The 22,668-nt window shown below is 41.9% G+C and overlaps 1 protein-coding gene across 11 annotated transcripts in view; it reads left to right on the top strand.

Annotated features, from left to right (window-relative positions):
• The window catches only part of ULK4 (unc-51 like kinase 4), a 508,471-nt gene that overhangs the window by 161,402 nt on the left and 324,401 nt on the right, over positions 1 to 22,668 (top strand). For all 11 annotated transcript variants that reach the window (XM_061396049.1, XM_061396042.1, XM_061396048.1 and 8 more), the window contains 2 exons: positions 7,104 to 7,155; positions 7,253 to 7,397. In XM_061396049.1, the coding sequence (XP_061252033.1) occupies positions 7,104 to 7,155; positions 7,253 to 7,397 (197 nt within the window). The remainder of the gene's footprint in view (positions 1 to 7,103; positions 7,156 to 7,252; positions 7,398 to 22,668) is intronic.

Raw genomic sequence — 22,668 nt, 5'->3', positions numbered from 1 at the left:
GGAGTTCATCTTTCAGTGTCCTATCCTTTTGCCTTTTCATACTGCTCATGGGGTTCTCAAGGCAAGAATACTGAAGTGGTTTGCCATTCCCTTCTCTAGTGGACCACATTTTGTCAAAACTCTCCACCATGACCTGTCTGTCTTGGGTAGCCCAACACGGCATGGCTCATAGTTTCATTGAGTTAGACAAGCTCTATACAGTCAGCAAAAACAAGACTGGGAGCTGACTGTGGCTCAGATCCTGAACTCCTTATTGCAAAATTCAGGCTTAAATTGAAGAAAGAAAGGAAAAGCACTAGACCATTCAGGTATGATCTAAATGAAATCCTTTACAATTATACAGTGGAAGTGACACATAGATTCAAGGGATTAGATCTGATAGACAGAGTGCCTGAAGAGCTATGGACAGAGGTTCGTGATATTGTACAGGAGGCATGGATCAAGACCATCTCCAAGAAAAAGAAATACAAAAAGGCAAAGTGGTTGTCTGAGGAGGCCTTAGCTGAGAAAAGAAGAGATGCTGAAAGCAAAGGAGAAAAGGAAAAATATACCCATTTGAATGCAGAGTTCCAAAGAATAGCAAAGAGAGATAAGAAAACCCTCCTCAGTGATCAATGCAAAGAAATAGAGGAAATCAATAGAATGGGAAAGACTAGAGATCTCTTCAAGAAATTTAGAGATACCAAGGGAAGATTTCACGCAAAGATGGGCACAATAAATGACAGAAATGAGATGGACCTAACAGAAGCAGGAGATATTAAGAAGAGGTGGCAAGAATACACAGAAGAAATATACAGAAAAGATCTTCATGGCCCAGATAACCATGATGATGTGATCACCTAGAGCCAGACATCCTGGAATGAGAAGGCAAGTGGACCTTAGGAAGCATTACTATGAACAAAACTAGTGGAGGTGATGGAATTCCAGCTGAGCTATTTCAAATCCTAAAAGATGATGCTGTTAAAGTGCTGTGCTCAATATGCTGCAAATTTGGAAAACTCAGCAGTGGCCACAGGACTGGAACAGGTCAGTTTTCATTCCAATCCCAAAGAAAGGCAATGCCAAAGAATGCTCAAACTACCACAAAATTGCACTCATCTCACACGGCAGCAGAGTAATGCTTAAAATTTTCCAAGCCAAGCTTTCAACAGTATGTGAACCGTGAACTTCCAGATATTCAAGCTGGATTTAGAAAAGACAGAGGAACCAGAAATCAAGTTGCCATTGGATCTGTTGGATCATAGAAAAAGCAAGAGAATTCCAGAAAAACATCTACTTCTGCTTTATTGACTACACCAAAGCCTTGGACTGTGTAGATCACAACAAACTGAAAAATTGTTCAAGAGATGGGAATACCAGATCACCTGACCTGCCTCCTGAGAAATCTGTTTGTGGGTCAAGAAGCAACAATTAGAACTGGACATGGAACAATAGACTGGTTCCAAATTGGGAAAGGAGTATGTCAGGGCTGTATATTGTCACCCAACTTGTTTAACTTATATGCAGAGTACATCATTAGAAATGCCGTGCTGGATGAAGCACAAGCTGGAATCAAGATTGCCAGGAGAAATATCAATAACCTCAGATATGCAGATGACACCACCCTTATGGCAGAAAGTGAAGAAGAACTAAAGAGCCTCTTGATGAAAATAGGAGAGTGAAAAAGCTGGCTTGAAACTCAACATTCAAAAAATGAAGATCATGGTATCTTGTCCCATCACTTCATGGCAAATAGTGGACAAACAATGGAAAGAGTGAGAGACTTTAGTTTTTTGGGCTCCAAAATCACTGCAGATGGTGACTGCAGCCATGAAATTAAAAGACAATTGTTCCTTGGAAGAAAAGCTATGACCAATGTATACAGCATATTAAAAAGCAGAGACATTACTTGGCCAACAAAGGTCCATCTAGTCAAAGCTGTGGTTTTTCCAGTAGTCATGTATGGATGTGAGAGTTGGACCATAAAGAAAGCTGAGCACTGAAGAATTGATGCTTTTGAACTCTGGTGGTGGTGAAGACTCTCGAGAGTCCCTTGGACTGCAAAGAGATCTAACCAGTCATTCCTAAAGGAAATCAATCCTGAATGTTCATTGTAAGGACTGATGCTGAAGCTGAAGCTCCAGTACTTTGGCTACCTGATGTGAAGAACTGACTCATTGGAAGAGACCCTGATGCTGGAAAAGGTTGAAGGTGGGAGGAGAAGGGGATGACGGAGGATGAGATGGTTGGATGGCATCACTGACTTGATGGACATGAGTTTGAGTAAGCTCCAGGAGTCGGTGATGGACAGGGAAGCCTGGTGTGCTACTGTCCATGGGGGCGCAAAGAATAGGACATGACTGAGCTACTGAACTGAACTGATAGATTAATTTGCACAGAGTTGACTGCTTTGAAGCTTCTCATCAATGACTATATTTTTATCTTCATTTATTTTTTTCCCTAACATATAGATCGGTGTCTGACCCGTGTCATTTTCCTTTTTTCTAAGAAACTTGACATTTCTTACAAGGCAAGTCTACTGGCAAAACAATTCTTCAGTTATTGTTTGTGTGAGAAATTCTTTAGTTTTCCTTTTATTCCCGAGGGATAATTTCACTCAGAAGTCTAGGTTGGTGGTGTTTTTTCCTTCTCAACACTACAAATATTTCATTCCAGCATGATATATCAGGTAAAATGACCTGAGATCAATGAGCTAGCTAGCTGTTATTATGAAGTTTTATGTTTCTTTGGCTAGGAGCCGGGCTGTGTTTACTGTTTGCTGTAAACAGGTTTCAGAGGCTAAAATTACCTGTAATGTCCTTGTCTCGTTTATCCTGTCATCTTCGGGTTTCCCTAGCAGCGCCTCTGGAATAAAGCCTATGCAGCTCTCTTGGTTGTAACCCCAATTATTACACAGGAGCCCTGTTGGTGTGGTGAGGTGTGGTGGAGCGGGTAGAGATCCACAGCTGCTAGGTTTAGGGCACGCTCCTTTTCTGGGCCTGTGCGCCTGGGCTGTGACCCTCACATATACTTCTCAGCACCCCCACCCCCTGCCCCAGTTGGTGAGATGGGAAGGCTTACAGGGCGTTGGAATTGGATATTTTCCCCCCTAGCTCAGGTTTTGGTAAAACCCGAGTAGGTTCAGCTTTTGGTAGAATAGTGTCTCTTGAGTCCAGCCTATGTTAAGGAGAAAAGAATGCTCTAAACATATTTCAGAATGGTTAGTTTTTCCTTTCCTCTGCCAGAAACGTGAGACTTTTCTCTGATCTTCAGTCTGAGAATCTGGTGGGGCTCTGGGAGGTAAAACTTTTGGGAGGTGGGTAGCTGCACTAAGGCTGGGCCTCCAGGAGGTTTTATCATCTCAGACTCTAACTCTAGTCAAGTGCTGTTTAAGTTTTTGTGCCAGTTGCTGGCTCCAGTGGCAGTTTCTGCTCCTGTTAAGCTGTGATTTTCTGTCTTGGCCTTTGTCTTCAGTTCTAGTGGACAGTTGGTTTTCTTTGTGACCTTAATTCTCTGATTTATCTGAGATGAGTTGTTGATTTTCAGTTTGTTTAGCTGTTTTCTTCTTGTGAGCATGATTATGATAGCTTTCCAGCTTTTTTTTTATATTTTGTAAAAGTCATGATATCATAGACCCTTAGAATTTTATCACTGTTGTAAACGGTGTCTTTTTAAAATTATGTTGTTTGATTGGTTGTTGTAGAAACATTGGGAAGAGTATTGATTTTTGGATATTCATCTTCTGATAGTCTTGCTTTTTGGACCATGCTTAATTGTCAAACTTATAGAGTTGGACATGTAGATAATTTTATTTTAGTCCCACTCCTCTCTTAATATGCTCTCTTAAACCTTCAAGATGGGTGTTGAGCATGTTGATAGGGGTTGATGGTGAGATGTATTTCTCTTGTTTGCATAGTTTTTGCCTTTGACATAACTGAGAGTTTAGAGTTTTCAAAATTCCTTTGTGAAATTTGAGGTCTATTAAGTGACGTGACATCACTCAATGAATGAGGGTGGAAAAAAAAAAACAAAAAACCTAGTCCTTGTATGGGTCTTGTACAACTGTCTAGATATATTGTCATGTGTAAATTTATTTTGTGAAGTTGCGCTAGAACAGGGTGATACTGATGGGCCACTACCCATGTGTGGAGATCCTCACCTGTGCAGGGCATTCTTTCATTGGTTTGGACAACAGGAGGGTGATGTTGGGCTGTGGCCACTTCTGCCTTTTGTCTGTGGTGAGAACGAATACGTATCTTAGGATCAGGAATCAATGCAGGTATAAACAGTAGAGTTTTATTTATTGTCACCGAAATAGTTCACCAGCTGAGACAGTTGTTTTGAGAATTAGACAGTGGGAGTGATTTGTCCTTTCTTCATCACGCGTTTTCATCCCGGGGGTAAATTGTTACTGTGGAGTCGATTTCAATCCATATTTGATGGTGCTGTGTCTGATATAACAAGAAAATCATAGAGGTGGTATGTGTAATGGATTTAGATCTTTTGAATCTGCATCTCAAAACCACCAAGATCAACTTGTCATAGTGCTTTGATGTATTTGTGAAAACATGAGGATTATGTATCTCCTTTTTTCCCAACATTCTGATGATTGTTTAAACTTGATTAATGATCACCAGCTTAAATGTATATTAATTTGACAGTTCAATGTCAGTGCATGCCAGGCATATTTTGTATTACATACTAACATTCCTTTCATCAACTCTGAAGGTTTTGATAAACTACTGTCTTGATGATCACAGTTATTTTGACCTGAAGACTTTTTCAGGTTGAAATGAGCTTGGTTGTTTATTAAATGTCATGCAGAGTTTAGATGCTGGGTAAATTTAGCTGTTGATGTTTTTCACCCCTCTGACTAGTGATTTGTCAGTGAAAAACAGTGTGGGTAGTGGTTGATATTGTAACAGGGGCGGGGCAGGTGTGACTGACACTTAGCATGTGAGCACGTGACCCTGGGGGGTGGGTGAGGACTGTGGCTAGAGGCCCACTTTGCCTATGGTCAGCAGGGCAGTGGTCCTCGTGGCAGAAAGTGCAGTGAGAGGTGGGTTGTGGCCTTCTTTCCCAGGACCTCCAGGCCCTCAGCCTAGTGGGTGAGGTGGGGGCCCGGGGACAGGCAGGGGACTGTGCCCTGCAGGCCCCAGAGCTCTTGCCAGGCCCCCCACTGGCCAGGCCCAGGCTTTGAGGAGATGCAGGCTGCCGGGGTCCAGCCCCAGTGGATCCAGGGAATTCGAAGGGGAGACAGCTTTGGCGATCAGGATACGATAGAATTAAAGATATAAAGTGATCAAATAAGGATAGCTCAGTGAGAAAATTCAGAGGAGAAAAGAGGCTGAATACCTTGGTTTACGTGGAAAGCTAATAAAATTCCAAGATTAAGGAATTTGTGTCACCTATGTAGGCTTCAGGCGTCCTCCCATTCTCCCAAAGGAGAGGAGACACTAAGGCCTCCCCGGTCAGATCTTAGAAGCCCCAGCATAGTAGGCTTGATGAGCCTCCACGCTCCAGATGGGAATTCAGCCAGAAGGTAAGAGAAGGAACGACATGGGGAGACCAAGTTTCAGTGAACAAGGCCCGCACTTTATTTTCCAAAGTAGTTTTTATACCTTAAGTCATGCATAGAGTATAATGGGGGGTAGAGTCAGCAGTAAGCCAGACTTTCTTCCTGCAAATTTATCATATGCAAAAGTTTAGGTGATTTACATCATCTTCTGGCCAAGAGGCCTGTTAACATTTTATGACCCTTTCTTCAGAAAACTTATTTTTCTCTAAAGGTGATTATTCTAAAGTCAGGCACCACCCTCTGAAAGCATTAGATAAAGTTGCATTCCTATAGGGCAAAGGTGTGGTGGGCTATAACAAGAAAAGAATTAACTCAAGGGTCCAAGGTTACAAACACTAAAGCTACTACTTACATTCCTATACACCAATTATATTAATCAATACACTCCCAGGGACACAGTAGGTAAGGGATATGGAAACTTAGCAGCAATCATTGACCCAACAAGTGAAAAACCCTTCACCAATACAATTTCTAATCAATCTTTTAACTGCTCAAAGGAATCTGTATTTAGACAGTTTAGAACATCTCATGCCTCTCACGGTTGGGAGGCTCTGAACAATCACATGTGGCCGGAAGAACCTTCAGAGGAGTTTGTAGGTTGAAACACTCTTGTCACTCCCAGGATCTTTATTAACTGGAGCTGTAAGTTAACTCTTTTTCAGAGAGAGGTGGTGGGGGACAGCCCCCCGTAAAGTCAGAGGTGTAGGTGAGAGCACAAAGCAGTAAAGTAGGCAGACTCTGGTTTTGGGGGTAGATGCTCGAGAATTTCCAGGGGGACTCCTGAGGCTTGATCCCGCCTTTGCGTGTGTCGAGCCTCCTTCCTCATGACCTTTGCCACAGGCAGAGCTCCTCACGCCGGCTCCTGGCAGCAGGCCTCTCCCCTACCCCCACCTTCATGACCTAAAGGTGGCGGCGGTCATCCTGGATGTTGGTCCACAAAACTGCCCCTGTTAGGGCAGCCCGAGGGCCACGGCGTGCTGGGCGCCTGGCTCCCTCAGTGATGACAGCTGGGCGGAGTCGAGACCTGGCCCTGAGGATGCTGCCAGCTGAGATCCGCCTCCTCAGCTGGGCAGGGCACTGGTGGGAGGACCAGGCTGGGGGCTGTGCCAGCCTTCAGGGCAGGGGGACTGACCTGAATGGGGCCCCTTCCTCTTAGCCAGGCCTGGGCCTTGGAGGGTGAAAGGTGAGCCTGGTGACCTTGTCCCGTCTTATCAGAACAGAGAATAACATTTGTTTGGTGAAGGTTTATGGGAACATTGTGACCAGCTACAAGAACACAGGATCTGACACCTAGAAGTCTGCAACAACTAACTACGCCCCTCCCTCACCTTTTCGATGAAAGGCTTGAGCTGAAAGCTTTCAGGGAGTTTGGGGTTTTTTGGGCATGAACCACTCATCCCCTTGCAGGGCCCCGCACTAAACCATTCTCTGCTCCAAACTCCGACCTTTGAGTGTTGTTTGACCCCGCTGTGCATTGGGCACACGGACAGTATTCGTTTTTTGTTTGTTGGGATTTGAACGGAGTCTTTTACGTCTTGTCTTTTAGGTGGTTGATTATATCCTGCCCCCCTTGGTGTCATTGGTTCAAAGCCAGAATGGTAAGTGTGACCTCGTCAACAAGCACCAGCAGGTACACGTTCTATTTTCCTTCCGACTCCACGTGGTCACGTTCTTGGCATCTCTCTGTCTTTCCAGTGGAGTGGAGACTCTTTAGCTTGCGGCTACTCTCAGAAACCACATCTCTGCTTGTGAACCAGGAGCCTGACGACGGCAAGGAGGTGGTGAATGTCGACTCTGACAACAATCTTCTGGCTCTAATTAGAGATGTCTTACTTCCCCAGTAAGTCCCATATGCTGCACTCAGGCAGGGAAGGGTGGGGTGCCCAGGATGCCACCATCAAATCAGGTCCAGTAGTGGGCTTGGGGTCTCAGGGAGGGTCCTTGTATTTTCATGTGTGTGCTCACGCACTCACTGTAGGAGGTCTAGAAAGAGAGGCAGTAACTACTACACTGCTTGGGACCGAGGAGAATCTCAGTCCATCTTCAGAAACATCTATTCAGAGCTTTATCTGTTTTTCATAAGGCACATGACTGAACTTTTGCAGATTCAAAGGTGTTTGTGGCCAGAAGGATAAGGTTTTTTATTCAAGGTCAGCATGATGAGACTTCTGAACTTGAAACTGGGACTTTTCCTGGACCTACTCAGAAATAATAGAGAAGGAAGGACATCTTCCTTCACTCCTCCCCAAACTCTTAGAGTGGAAATTGTTTAATTAAAAATAATATATTTGGGGGAGCTGAGGTGGGGAATAGTACCAGAACAGTTAATGAGTACTAATTAACAGAAGGGGTGTATTTTTTTCTTTTACTCCATTGCTTATGTAGCAGACACACAATGGGATGACTGCTGAGAGTACCCAGTGCAAATATGTTAAGCTCTAAAATGGCATGTTATAATTCAAGCAACTCTGTAAATTTTATCAAACAAAAGAAATTGAAATTAAATAAGTGCATGCCATATATCACTATTAAATATTTTTTTTTCCCCAAAATTAAACAAATGTTGGAAGGTGTGTCAGGCATTGATGTGCATGCCTGGCCTTGCTTCCTCAGGGCCTAGGCTGCAGTCTGAGTCAGGCCAGCAAGTTTGCAAGGATGGCCACTGCACCAACTGCTCCCTGACATTTGTTAAACATCTCAAGATCTTTCTCATTAAAAAAAAAATTTTTTCCCACGATATAGAAACGAGATCTAATTATATTCTGAAGAGCCCAACCACTGCTTGTTGACTCAGGAAGATATATTTTACGAAATGTGTAGCCAGTGTGTGGCAACCCTACTCCCAGCTGAGAGAGCCTGTCTTGACTCATGGGAGCTTGACCCCTGACGGCTTGATGTATAAGGCCAGCCCCTTGGTTCTTTCTGCTCCCCATGCTTCTGCAGTTAGGTTCAGGGAGAGCCTTGGTAACATACAGTAAGAACACTTTTGAAACCCCCATGTAAGAAAATGATAATCTATATGAAAAAAAAATTAAACCTTGTCATTTGTGCTTTTTCAGTGATAAACTGTCAATGAATATATTTTTGGTTGCATTTGTTATGTATGCATATGTGCATATATGGTTTGTACTTAATGTGGATGAATATAAGATTCAAATCTTTTTTTAAAAAAATGACGGATTGCTTGCCATGCACTGTGTGGCACATGGGATCTTAGTTCACTGCTGCTGCTGCTGCTGCTAAGTCACTTCAGTCGTGTCCAACTCTGTGCCACCCCATAGATGGCAGCCCACCAGGCTCCCCCGTCCCTGGGATTCTCCAGGCAAGAACACTGGTTCCCTGAGCAGGGATCAAATCCATGACCCCCTGTGTTGGAAGCGTGGAGTCTTAACCACTGGACTGCCAGGGAAGTCCAAAGATTCAGATTTGTCTCATGGAACCGATCAATATTTTCACTGCCGTCCTACATTTCCTAACTACTTACATATAACCATATGTATCTTTCTGACAACAAAATGCTTAAGTGTAGTTTTGTGCAAAATACGTGTTTTTAAAAAAACGTTATGTATTTATTCGTTTTTGGTTGCTTTGGGTCTTTGTGGCTGTGCATGGGCTCTCTGTAGTTGCCGCTTGCAGGCTGTAGGGCACGTGGGGTCGGTATTGTGGCACATAGGCTTTGTTGCCCCAAGGCATTTGGGATATTCCCAGATTAGGGATTGAACCTGTGTCTACTGCAGGGGCAAGCAGATCCTTAACCACTGGACCACCACGGCAGTCCCAAGGGTTTCAAAAGATATACTTTGGATATCTGTTACCTGACAACTTGTACTGAAATTGTACTGAAGCATTTTCCAGGACCTGAGATGTCCCCCAAGTATTTCTCCCAGTAAAACTTCTTGGCTTAACGTTAGTTTGTTAACACCTATGCACGTTTATCTAATTTCGTTTCTAAAGTCTGCCCACTTTTGGAACAGTTTTTAGTGTAGAAAGTATTGATTCTATAACTCAGTGCTCCTATTTTATTCATCTGAGCTGTAATGAATAATATGTATTTCCTTTCATGTGCATCTGTACCTTTTCCGGAGGTGAGGAATTAAAGAGGAAAACACACATGTAAATCACATGGCAATTCAAGAACAAATGTAACGTAGATGAGCTCAGGTCTTTGTTCAGCAATTTGAAACATACTTTGGATAATAGTATGGGATTTACTGGGATGTAATGTAGAAGGTTTTCAAAGCTTGTGGACTGATTCTGATGTGAAGCGTAGGTCTGGCTCTGCATTTCATTCTCTAAGCCTCAGTTTCCTCATCTATAAAAGGAGGATGCTGCTGCTGCGGCTGCTAAGTCGCTTCAGTAGTGTCCGACTCTGCGTGAACTCATAGAAGGCAGCCCACCAGGCTCCCCCATCCCTGGGATTCTCCAGGCAAGAACACTGGAGTGGGTTGCTATTTCCTTCTCCAATGCATGAAAGTGAAAGTGAAGTTGCTGAGTCCTGTCCGAATCTTAGTGACCCCATGGACTGCAGCCTACCAGGCTCCTCCATCCATGGGATTTTCCAGGCAAGAGTACTGGAGTGGGGTGCCATTACCTTCTCCATAAAAGGAGGATAATAGTATCTAATTCAGAAGATTCAAAAATGGGGATTACATGGGATGCTTCTCTTAGAGCACCTAGTGCAGTATGTGGGACATAATACGCTCTAGACAAACATGGAGCTCCACTACTCTTTTTATTAGGAACATTATCACACTCTCTCATACTAAACTCTAAAATGAAGATTGTGCTGGTACAGTGGTGTTAGTCACTCAGTTGTGTCTGACTCTTTGTGACCACATGGACTGTAGCCCACCAGGCTCCTCTGTTCAGGGAATTCTCCAGGCAAGAATACTGGAGTGGGTTGCCATTTCCCTCTCCAGTGGTACAATAATAGTATATATCTCATAGGAGTGGCCATTAAATAGTTAGTAATAATTGTGCCCACTTGTCATATATAGTAAGGGCTCAATAAGTAATCTGTACAAATTTTAAAAAATGAAATATAAGTGATGCATTCATTTAACTTATATAATGGAAAACTAGAAACCTAGACAAGCAATTTGGTTTCTGAAGATAGCTCTTGGTAATTATAAGTTTAGAAATGCCCATAATGGTATGTACCTATAATGGCTTAAGAATAATGAAGTTTCTAGAATTTATAGGAGCTATATAGCACCTGCTTCAGTGTGCAAATAGACATATTAATGTTGATCCTTTTAATTTTGTTAAAGTTTTAATTATCTTTGAATGTAAACACTACTTTAGATACAGCCACTGTGACAATCTTTTCAGTCTTTTAACCTGAAAGTGTTGTATTAGTTAGGACAGTTTTATTTGCAAACAGTAATACTTAACTCAGACTAACTTGCTAAGTAATTATTTTCTTACATAACTAAGAAGTCAGACTTGTGCTGGTGTCAAATACAGCTGAATTCGGGGGTTTGAATTATGTCCACAGTACTGTGTGGATGTGTCCTCCTCACCGTCTCTACTCTGCCTGCATCTGTGCGGCTTTGTTCTCAGGGAGGCTCTTTCTGCTCAGTTAAGTGGCCCCTGGGTGATGATCCTAGGGGAAGAGTGGATGTCTCTTCTAAGAGCTGTTGTAAAATTTTCAGGGAGCACAGTAATTTAATCTTGTTAAGTACCATGTAATACCTGTGTTCCAGGTGGTTCTCAGAACTGTGGTGTGATTTGAATGAAAACTCAGTTGTAAGAATAAATGCCATATTAAAATAAATATTAGTTATGATTCTCAGAGAAATGGAAGGAATAAGATGTATGTGAGTATGTGTGTGTGTATGTGTGTATATATATATATAGAGAGAGAAAGAGAGCGAGAGAGTGTGAGAGCAGAAGAGAGATTTGTTATAAGGAATTGGCTCACGTGATTATGGAGGCCAAGAAGTCCTAAGATTGGCAGTCTGTAAACGAGGACCCAGGTGAACCAATGGTATAGTTCCAGTTTGAGTGTGAAGGCCTGAGAACCAGGAGAGCTGAGAGTGTGCCAGTCTGAGAGCTGACAGGCTGGAGACTCAGGAAGAGTCAGTGTCTCCATTTCAGTTCAGAAGCAGTAGAAGATGCCATGTCCCAGCTCAGGGAAGCGGGGCAGGGGGAGTTCCTTCTGATTCAGTCTTTTTGTTCTCTTTCAGCCTTCAATTGATGAGACGAGGCCCACCCACGTTAGGGAGGGTAATCTGTGTTAGTCTATTGAGTGAATCTTACCTGGAAATACTCTCACTGATGTGCTGAGAATAATGGTGAGACATCAGTAATGAACCCTTCATGGCCTGTGGCCCCGTCAAGTTGGCACATAAAGTTAGCCATCGCCCCAGCTATCATAGATACCATGGGTAAATGACTTACTATATGAGCTGTAAATATCAAAATACCGTCAGCTCTAGTTACTGTCCATGCTCTGCTTTCTAAAGGGATGAACTTCGGTTTCACATGTTTGTTTAGTGCCTTTCGTATATGGAAGATTATATAATACGACTTATACAGAGTTGGTATTTGAGTCAGACTTTGAAACCTGAGAATGATTAGATAGAAGAGGAATGGATACCCTAGGCTGGAATGGGGTAAGCACAGGCCTGGAAGAGGCAGAGCAGTGGGCAGTAAGCAGACCAGGGATTGAACTGAGTCTCCTGTGTCTCCCGCATTGGCAGGTAGGTTGTTTACCACTGTGCTGGGAAGCCCCTCACTTAAGTATACATTAAAGAAATATGGAAGCCACCTTTCTTAAACTGTGGGTCTGTACATGTTTATAAACGTGCTTTAGAACATGTGTTCTTCCTGAAATATTCTGTGTGCTTTTGATTTTTACCCATTTAACTTTTTTAAGCTTAGGATTTCTCGACATTATATGCCACACGACAGTACTTCCTACGGCTTACCTGTTAACATGGCCCAGAACACTAGATTCCTTTGATCACAGTCTAAATAGTATTCTGTTATGGACATTTCCATGTCAGGAGCAAGAAAGGGATGTTTCCATCACAACTTTAATTTTGTATAGAAGTATTAACTAACAATACAAGAAAATTAAACTCTAAACATTCTATTAGCTTTTCTATTGATACATAACACGTTAATGGCTTCCCTCGTAGCTCAGTCGGTAAATAATGTGCCTGCAATGCAGGAGACCTGGGTTCAATTCCTGGGTTGGGAAGATCCCAACCACTAGAATTCAGGACTTCCCTGCTGGCTCAGACAAGTAAATAATCTGCCTGCCAATGCAGGAAACTCAGGTTCGATCCCAGGGTTGGGAAGATCCCCTGGAGAAGGAAATGGCAACCTACTCCAGTGTTCTTGCCTGGTAAATTTCATGGACAGAGGAACCTGGCGGGCTATAGTCCATGGGGTCACAAAGAGTCGGACACAGCTGAGTAACTCACATGCACAATACGATACTGGGCTTAGTCCTTGTCTGAAGACTCCAGGAAAATTCTGCTTCTGGGCTCATTCAGGCTACTGGCAGAATTGTTTCTCGTGGTTTGTATTAGTTTTTCAGGGCTGCTGTAACAAATTACCATACAGAGACCGGCTTAAAACAACAGAACTGTTTTCTTTCATGATTTAGGAGGCCAGAGGTCTGCCATCAAAGTGTCAGCAGGGTTCTTTCTTTGAGGGAGACTCTAAGGGAGAATTGAGTATAGGCATCGTGGGTTTATGGCAGTATCCCTCCAGTTCTGTCTGCATTCATGTGGCCTCCTCGCCTCCCAGCTTCGCAGTTTCCTCTGCCTCTCTTGTAAGGACATCAGTCATTATATTTAGGGCCTACCCTCCATTCAGGCCCATCTTACCTGGAAATACTCAACTATATCTGCAAAGACCCAAATAAGGTCACATTCCCAGGGCTAGGGGTCAGGACTTGAACATGTCTTCTGGGGGCCATTATCTATACAGCTGTACACAGTTGCAGGACCAAAGCACCTATTTCTGTGCCACCTCCTGGTATTTTAGTTGCCCAGAACTCCTTTCACATGGCCCCTCCATCTTCGAATCAGCAGCAGTTTGTCAAATCCCCTTCATGCTTGCCATTTCCCTGACTTCCTCCTTGGCCACCAGCTGGAGAAAACTGTCTACTTATTGAGCTTGGTAATGTCAGTCATTGGCAGTCTGGATCTTGTGATTAGAATATATTTGTATTCAGATCTCCGTCCTGCCATTGACTTGGTGTGTGTACCCTTACTTCCTCCTCCCTCCCCACCTCTTCTCTCCATTTTTGCCCTTTCTTCAAGACAGTTGGAATGCCAACTGTTATCTGTATGATTAATGAGAAAAAGTTTTTTTTTTTTTCTGAGAAGAAAGATAAACCACATGTACTCAGAAAATTGGCATGATTTTTTTCAGCAGAGACAAGATTTAATTTTGAAGGTTGCTGCAGAAGAAAAAGAGGCAATATTTAATGGAGCTTAAGCCCAGACTGACCTCATTAATTAAAATCATTACTGCTCAGAAGTTTTATATCAAAGTTATTATCAGTGAAATCTTAACACTGAAAAGTAGTCTTCTGACTGAAAATTTTTTTCTGTCGCTTGTTACATAAGGGGAAGGCATTGCTCTTTCAGTATTTAGCTGTAAATGGGACTACATCATCCGTTCAGGGAACACATCATTACTCTTCTTAGGGAAGAGGAAATTCTAATATTCATACAAACATAAATAATGTAATTTGAACTCCCTTGTGTGATCATTCATAGGAGGTTTAAAACCCTTCCTTCGCTTCTCTCTCTCCTTTCTTTCTTTATTCATTCAATAAATGATGTCAAGTGACTTCTGTGTCAGCCACTCAGGATACTATGGTGAGAAAGACTGAATCCCTGCCTCTTGGTGCTCTTACAGTCTAGTGGGTGAGACTAAACAAATGAACACGTAAGGTGATTTCAGTTCATTGTGAGCGCTGTGAAGAAAAACCAGAATGGTGTAAGTAGATAGAGAATGACACCTGCCATATCCACAAGGGGTGGTGTGGCCATCAAGCTGTCCGCTGCTGCAGCCTCCCCAGACTGTGTACCCTGGGGGGATTCAGGATGGAGGAAAGAATAGGTCCTTGATAGCTAAGGTGTGTATCAAAGGAATGATTTCAGCAATCCCAGACTCTTGCATCTTCCCATACAGAGAAAAGTGCTAGATTGATTAACTTGAGATGTCTTATTTTTCTTTAATTAACAGTAATCCTTTGTTCCAACTATCTACCTATTTTTTGTTATAAAAGTGCCTATATATCCTGGCTCCTCTCTTTCCTCTTTGTGCAGTCCCTCAGAGCTATCTGAGAGGTTGCCTCTCAGGTTTAAGTCCCCAGCAAGTCTGCCAAATAAAAGGTGTCTCAAGTTTTAGTTTATGCTTTTTTCACCTCAGTTGACGTGGGGAATGGAGGGAGAGCTTATTTTATTTAGGTAGCATATCAAGGAAGGCTTTATGCCCGGTAGAAAGCCATGGGGGAAACTGTGCTATGAAATTTGCCTTTGGTAGATTGGAACCACTTTGCCAACATGTTTTTGTTCTATTTTCATATTTTCTTTTGGCTTTGAGTGTTTTGTGTTGAAAAGAGATCATGCTGATGTAAACGTGTTTACAGTGTTTTTATGACAGTAGAGCATTCAGCATTTCTCTCCTGGGTAAAGTGAGTACTGTCTTTTTTTTTCCTTTCCTTCTGTTTTCTAATTCTCTTGTGACCTGTACAATCATCAGGACTATAATGACTTCATAAATTATTAAGACTTTGTTTTTCAGAATTTCAGAAAGGACTGTATCCTCGACAACTTAGAATTGTATTTCCTTTTAGAAATATGAAATTATAAATGGGTTTTGTTGTGGCAACACACTGTAGAGCTTGTCTCTGAAATAACATCCAGCAAAGTCTTGAGTTTTACTACCAAATTTCTATGTTAGTGGCTCAAAAGACATCCAGATGTTTCTCTGTATTGCATCTTTATCTTCCTTAACTATGTATTCTGTGTTAAAATAGGCATGAACTTGACCAACTTTGATGGGAATCAGACTATGTAGGAGTATTTCATTTTCAGCCTTTCCTTAGATAAACTTTTTTTTTTTGCAGAGAATATTTAAATATTTTTGTACCAAATGAAAGTTCCACTTTTTTCCTTCTACTTAAATCCTTTTATGTTTCTAAGTGTTTACCTAAGTCAGTGCATTTAGGTACATAGGTACAGTGATTTTTTTTTTCCCCCTCCCTTGGGGGAACCACCTATGAGAATCTAAATTGGGATAATTTGAGAAGTAAGGATAAATACTCTTTCATTCCTCTGAATCAGAATAATTCTAGTGCTCCAGTTTTTTTGCATAGTATTTTGTAAACCTTGAGAATTACTTTATTGAAGTCATTTTTGTGTGTTTTTTTTTTTTTTGGAGCCTTTTGGGCCTTTATAATTAAAATTTGTTGTTGATTTTATCCAAGAAGCCAGACATTAGGGCTTACTATCTGAAATTATATTTAATACTTATTTTGAAGTCTTACCTTTCTCTCAATTAAAAAATGTAATATATATATAATATATATGTGTGTGTGTATATATATATATATTCCCACCATTTGTTTATTTCTCCATCCACTTATGTGTCCAGGTTACTGCTGATATACTTGAGTATCTATGCATTCATACAAGACAAGAGAGTATTGCATAGAACTCAGGTCACGTGAAAACACAAGACTGGAAAGTCTTAGGGTATAAACTTCAGTTCATAAAAGTTTTTGACTCAGTTCATAAAATTTTGGAGTTGACTCAGGATACCACCTAGTACAAAGTTTGGAAGAGCCTGTACAGAAAATGCCAAGAAGAGTTGGTTATCTACCCCTTTCTCATAACAATCCAGAGTAAGTTCTCAGCCTTCTCTCAGGGTAGATTTCACCTCCATGTTTTGATGTTTGACAGTCCTCTCTTTATCTAATCCTACACATCTCTTTCCTTTAAGCTGTTTAAGCCTGAAATTCACGCTGCATTGTTACAAATGCATTTTAACATACTGCCTTCCTCATAGCTTTCCCTTGCTCAGAGACCTTGCAATATTCAGAATGCAGAAAATAATATTAACAGTTCTTACCCAGCCATTCAAGATTCTCAGTGTTTTGCCTCTTGCTTCCAATTTTATGTTAACATCTGCCTCCTCTACTAATGGTTTCTTCATTCCTAATGTGATTTACTTAGTACTTTCTGAAATTTCCTCCTTGCAGCCTGTCTCTTCCTCCAGACATGAGACTATGAATATCTAAGGAGAAGGAAATGGCAACCCACTCCAGTATTCTTCCCTGGAGAATCCCACAGACAGAGGAGCCTGGCAGGCTACAGTCCATGGGGTCGCAAGAGTCGGACACAGCTTAGTACACTGTCTCTGTGTCTCATACTTTTGCTAAGTCGCTTCAGTCGTGTCCGACTCTGTGCAGCCCCATAGACGGCCTCCCACCAGGCTCCCCAGTCCCTGGGATTCTCCAGGCAAGAACACTGGAGTGGGTTGCCATTTCCTTGTAAAAAGTGAAAGTGAAGTCGCTCAGTCGTGTGGACTCTTAGCGACCTCATGGACTGCAGCCTACCAGGTTCCTCCATCCATAGGATTTTCCAGGCAAGAGTTCTGGAGTGGGGTGCCATTGCCTTCTCCGGTGTCTCATATTTATTTAACACTAATTTATTGAATGTCTACACCCACGTTTATAAATGTTTTAAAATCATTGAACAGTTTCTGGTTAGTAAGTATCTAGGAGTTCCCCAGTTAGTTCAGTTCAGTCGTTCAGTCGTGTCCGACTCTTTGCGACCCCATGAATCGCAGCAAACTAGGCCTCCCTGTCCATCACCAACTCCTGGAGTTCACTCAGACTCACATCCATCGAGTCAGTGATGCCATCCAGCCATTTCATCCTCTGTCGTCCCCTTCTCCTCCTGCCCCCAATCCCTCCCAGCATCAGAGTCTTTTCCAATGAGTCAACTCTTCGCATGAGGTGGCCAAAATACTGGAGTTTCAGCTTCAGCATCATTCCTTCAAAGAAATCCCAGGGCTGATCTCCTTTAGAACGGACTGGTTGGATCTCCTTGCAGTCCAAGGGACTCTCAAGAGTCTTCCCCAACACCACAGTTCAAAAGCATCAATTCTTCGATGCTCAGCCTTCTTCACAGTCCAACTCTCACATCCATACACGACCACTGGAAAAACCATAGCCTTGACTAGACGAACCTTTGTTGGCAAAATAATGTCTCTGCTTTTGAATCTGCTATCTAGGTTGGTCATAACTTTCCTTCCAAGGAGTAAGCGTCTTTTAATTTCATGGCTACAGTCACCATCTGTAGTGATTTTGGAGCCCAGAAAAATAAAGTCTGACACTGCTTCCACTGTTTCCCCATCTATTTCCCATGAAGTAATGGGACCGGATGCCATGATCTTCGTTTTCTGAATGTTGAGCTTTAAGCCAACTTTTTCAATCTCCACTTTCCTTTGATCAAGAGGCTTTTTAGTTCCTCTCCACTTTCTGCCATAAGGGTGGTGTCATCTGCATATCTGAGGTTATTGATATTTCTCCCAGCAGTCTTGATTCCAGCTTGTGTTTCTTCCAGTCCAGGGTTTTTCATGATGTACTCTGCATATAAGTTAAATAAACAGGGTGACAATATATAGCCTTGACATACCCCTTTTTCTATTTGGAACCAGTCTGTTGTTCCATGTCCAGTTCTAACTGTTGCTTCCTGACCTGCATACAAATTTCTCAAGAGGCAGGTCAGGTGGTCTGGTATTCCCATCTCTTTCAGAATTTTCCACAGTTTATTGTGATCCACACAGTCAAAGGCTTTGGCATAGTCAATAAAGAAGAAATAAATGTTTTTCTGGAACTCCCTTGCTTTTTCCATGATCCAGTGGATGTTGGCAATTTGATCCCTGGTTCCTCTGCCTTTTCTAAAACCAACTTGAACATCAGGAAGTTCACCGTTCACATATTGCTGAAGCCTGGCTTGGAGAATTTTGAGTATTACTTTACTAGCATATGAGATGAGTGCAATTGTGCAGTAGTTTGAGCATTCTTTGGCATTGCCTTTCTTTGGGATTGGAATGAAAACTGACCTTTTCCAGTCCTGTGGCCACTGCTGAGTTTTCCAAATTTGCTGGCATATTGAGTGCAGCACTTTCACAGCAGCATCTTTCAGGATTTGAAATAGCTCAACTGGAATTCCATCACCTCCACTAGCTTTGTTCATAGTGATGCTTTCTAAGGCCCACTTGACTTCACATTCCAGGATGTCTGGCTCTAGGTGAGTGAGCACACCATCGTGATTATCTGGGTCATGAAGATCTTTTTTGTACAGTTCTTCTGTGTATTCTTGCCATCTCTTCTTAATATCTTGTGCTTCTGTTAGGTCCATACCATTTTCTGTCCTTTATTGAGCCCATCTTTGCACGAAATGTTCCCTTGGTATCTCTAATTTTCTTGAAGAGATCTCTAGTCTTTCCCATTCTGTTGTTTTCCTCTGTTTCTTTACATTGATCGCTGAAGAAGGCTTTCTTATCTCTTCTTGCTATTCTTTGGAATTCTGCATTCAGATGCTTATATCTTTCCTTTTCTCCTTTGCTTTTCGCTTCTCTTTTTTTCTCAGCTATTTGTAAGGCCTCCCCAGACAGCCATTTTGGTTTTTTGCATTTCTTTTCCATGGGGATGGTCTTGATCCCTGTCTCCTGTACAGTGTCACGAACCTCCGTCCATAGTTCATCAGGCACTCTATATATCAGATCTAGGCCCTTAAATCTATTTCTCACTTCTACTATATAATCATAAGGGATTTGATTTAGGTCATACCTGAATGATCTAGTGGTTTTCCCTACTTTCTTCAATTTAAGTCTGAATTTGGTAATAAGGAGTTCATGATCTAAGCCACAGTCAGCTCCTGGTCTTGTTTTTGCTGACTGTATAGAGCTTCTCCATCTTTGGCTGCAAAGAATATAATCAATCTGATTTCGGTGTTGACCATCTGGTGATGTCCATGTGTAGAGTCTTCTTTTGTATTGTTGGAAGAGGGTGTTTGTTATGACCAGTGCATTTTCTTGGCAAAACTCTATTAGTCTTTGCCCTGCTTCATTCTGTACTCCAAGGCCAAATTTGCCTATTACTCCAGGTGTTTCTTGACTTCCTACTTTTGCATTCCAGTCCCCTATAATGAAAAGGACATCTTTTGGGGGTGTTAGTTCTAAAAGGTCTTGTAGGTCTTCATAGAACCATTCAACTTCAGCTTCTTCAGCACTACTGGTTGGGGCATAGACTTGGATTACTGTGATATTGAATGGTTTGCCTTGGAAACAAACAGAGATCATTCTGTTGTTTTTGAGATTGCATCCAAGTACTGCATTTCGGACTCTTTTGTTGACCATGATGGCCACTCCATTTCTTCTAAGGGATTCCTGCCCGCAATAGTAGACATAATGGTCATCTGAGTTAAATTCACCAATTCCAGTCCATTTCAGTTCGCTGATTCCTAGAATGTCGACATTCACTCTTGCCATGTCTTGTTTGACCACTTCCAATTTGCCTTGATTCATGGACCTGACATTCCAGGTTCCTATGCAATATTGCTCTTTACAGCATCAGACCTTGCTTCTGTCACCAGTCACATCCACAGCTGGGTATTGTTTTTGCTTTGGCTCCATCCCTTCATTCTTTCTGGAGTTATTTCTCCACTGATCTCCAGTAGCATATTGGGCACCTACTGACCTGGGGAGTTCCTCTTTCAGTATCCTATCATTTTGCCTTTTCATACTGTTCATGGGGTTCTCAAGGCAAGAATACTGAAGTGGTTTGCCATTCCCTTCTCCAGCGGACCACATTCTGTCAAATCTGTCCACCATGACCCACCCGTCTTGGGTTGCCCCACGGGCATGGCTTAGTTTCATTGAGTTAGACAAGGCTGTGGTCCTAGTGTGATTAGGTTGACTAGTTTTCTGTGATTATGGTTTTGGTGTGTCTGCCCTCTGATGCCCCCTTGCAACACCTACCATTTTACTTGGGTTTCTCTTACCTTGGGCGTGGGGTATCTCTTCACGGCTGCTCCAGCAAAGCTTAGCCGCTACTCCTTACCTTGGACGAGGGGTATCTCCTCACCGCCGCCCTTCCTGGCCTTCAAAGTGGGATAGCAGTGTTTCACTATTATATTTACCTGCTAGGCCATTTTCAGGGCTATATCTTTGGGGGCATGCTGATTTCTTTTTGTTGAATCTCCAGAGGTGGAAGCACTGTGTTAAAAATTACATACATTCATCATGTTTGGGCAGTTTTTTCCAAAGATAGCAAACGGTGTATATGACCAGTTTCCCTTTATGAAATTGCCTATTTTTCTGTACTCTTACGAGCTTCAGCTTGCATTCCTTCTGATACTCATGATGTTGACCATCCCCCCATGTTTGCTGGCCATTTATATTCTTCTTAGGTGGATTTTTTCCTCCCCTCCACCACTGTGGGATTGTTATTGGTTTGCAAATAGCTCTTCATATATTAAGAATATATAAAATATACAAAAATTCTGTAAATAAATTTTCCCTAATTTGTTTATGGTGATTTTGTCATTGGGAAATACTTACTACTTTAAAACTTGAAAGCTGTGAGATTTTGGGGTTCATTTCTCATTTGTTGTCATGCTGTGGAGGCCTTCTCACTCATGAATATGTGAATGTTAACTCATTTTAGTACTTCAACAAAGTTAAAAAAATTTTTACTTGAATTTTTAATTTATTGATGATATATTTTCATAAGATGTGGCCTGACTGTTCTGTCTTCCTTTCTGTGATGACTCTTTCTTGTCCAGTGTTGCATCACCTTTCTTTCCTTTTAATTTGTGTCTATTCTTGATTCCACCCTACTAGAACTTAAGAGTACTAGTGGCTTTGTAAAGTGCTTCAGCTTTTCGTTTAGCAGGCTCTTCCTTATTGTATCCCTTAAAGTCCTTTGGATTTTCTGGAATCACTCTTTTCTCCCAAATTCTCCACTGACACGTGAAATGTGAGTTCAGGGTTTAATTCCAGCATAGTGGACTTCGTTATGACATTGTGCCTCCCCTTTGCCTCAGTCAAATAGGCCCTTCTTTCCATTTGGCCAGTTCTTTGGTCACACTCCCAGAACAACTTCTCACAATAATCCATAGTTATTTAGCTAGTCTGTTTAAATGTTCTGCCAGACTGTCTCATTGGACACTGGTTTCTGCAGACACTTCACAAGGTAGGGAAGCGTCTGTCCCTTAAATCCCCAAATGTGATTTTAAAAGCTTTCTCTCCTCTCAGAGAATTTAGTATGAATGGCTTTCCTCCCTTGATTTCTAACTGTTTCGGACCTAGCAAAGACTCCTTATCTGGGGAGGATCCTAGAAGTAAAAGAGTGGGCCTGGTCTTGGGTTCCTATATGGACAGCATGCTTTTATGCTGGTAACAATCTCAGTCTCTGGCTCATGGCACTCAGAGTGCTCCTTCCAGCCCCCGGCCATCCAGATGGGCCACTCCTCACTGGTCACTCTCCTTTATAGCCATTTCAGGAGTCTGGATTATCATTGTTTCTTTTGTTTGTTTGTTTTTGTTTTTTTCTGACAAGTGTCATTCAAAGGAGTGCAAAATCCATTTACTATCAGCTCGGTGGCTTTATCTCTCTTGAGAAGACAAGCTTAATATATCTCAGCATTTTGGGGGCTAATTTTTGCTGGCTATTACAGACCTATCTTTGATTAAACTAAAATATATTCAGCATATCAATATTTCTATTCTGCACAGATCCCTTATTTGTTTTGCCCTTCTTTTACAAGGGGAGAAAAACAGCAACGTTCTTGGGGAAAATTGTCACGCATAGGCTGGTGCAAGCTTCGTCCTTCTCTTCTGTTTCAAGGTTAGATAACCTCAGACAGCCTCAACACATTTGTATTGTATTTCAGACACTGAAAGTTTCATCGGTGTTTTGTTTTTAAATGTAGGCTCTACATGTTCAGTCCATTTAAAAATATTTCATATTTTTCAGTCCTCTTGAGATTGTTTTCTCTATTATATTTCTAACTATTTGTCTATTTATCCTCCTGTACGTTCTGTACAAGCACATGAGTTACATC

This window comes from Bos javanicus, chromosome 22 (assembly GCF_032452875.1).
Source record: "Bos javanicus breed banteng chromosome 22, ARS-OSU_banteng_1.0, whole genome shotgun sequence".
Taxonomy (NCBI): Eukaryota; Metazoa; Chordata; class Mammalia; order Artiodactyla; family Bovidae; genus Bos; species Bos javanicus.
Note: the sequence above shows the minus strand (reverse complement) of the source record. Positions and strands in the feature narration are given on the sequence as shown.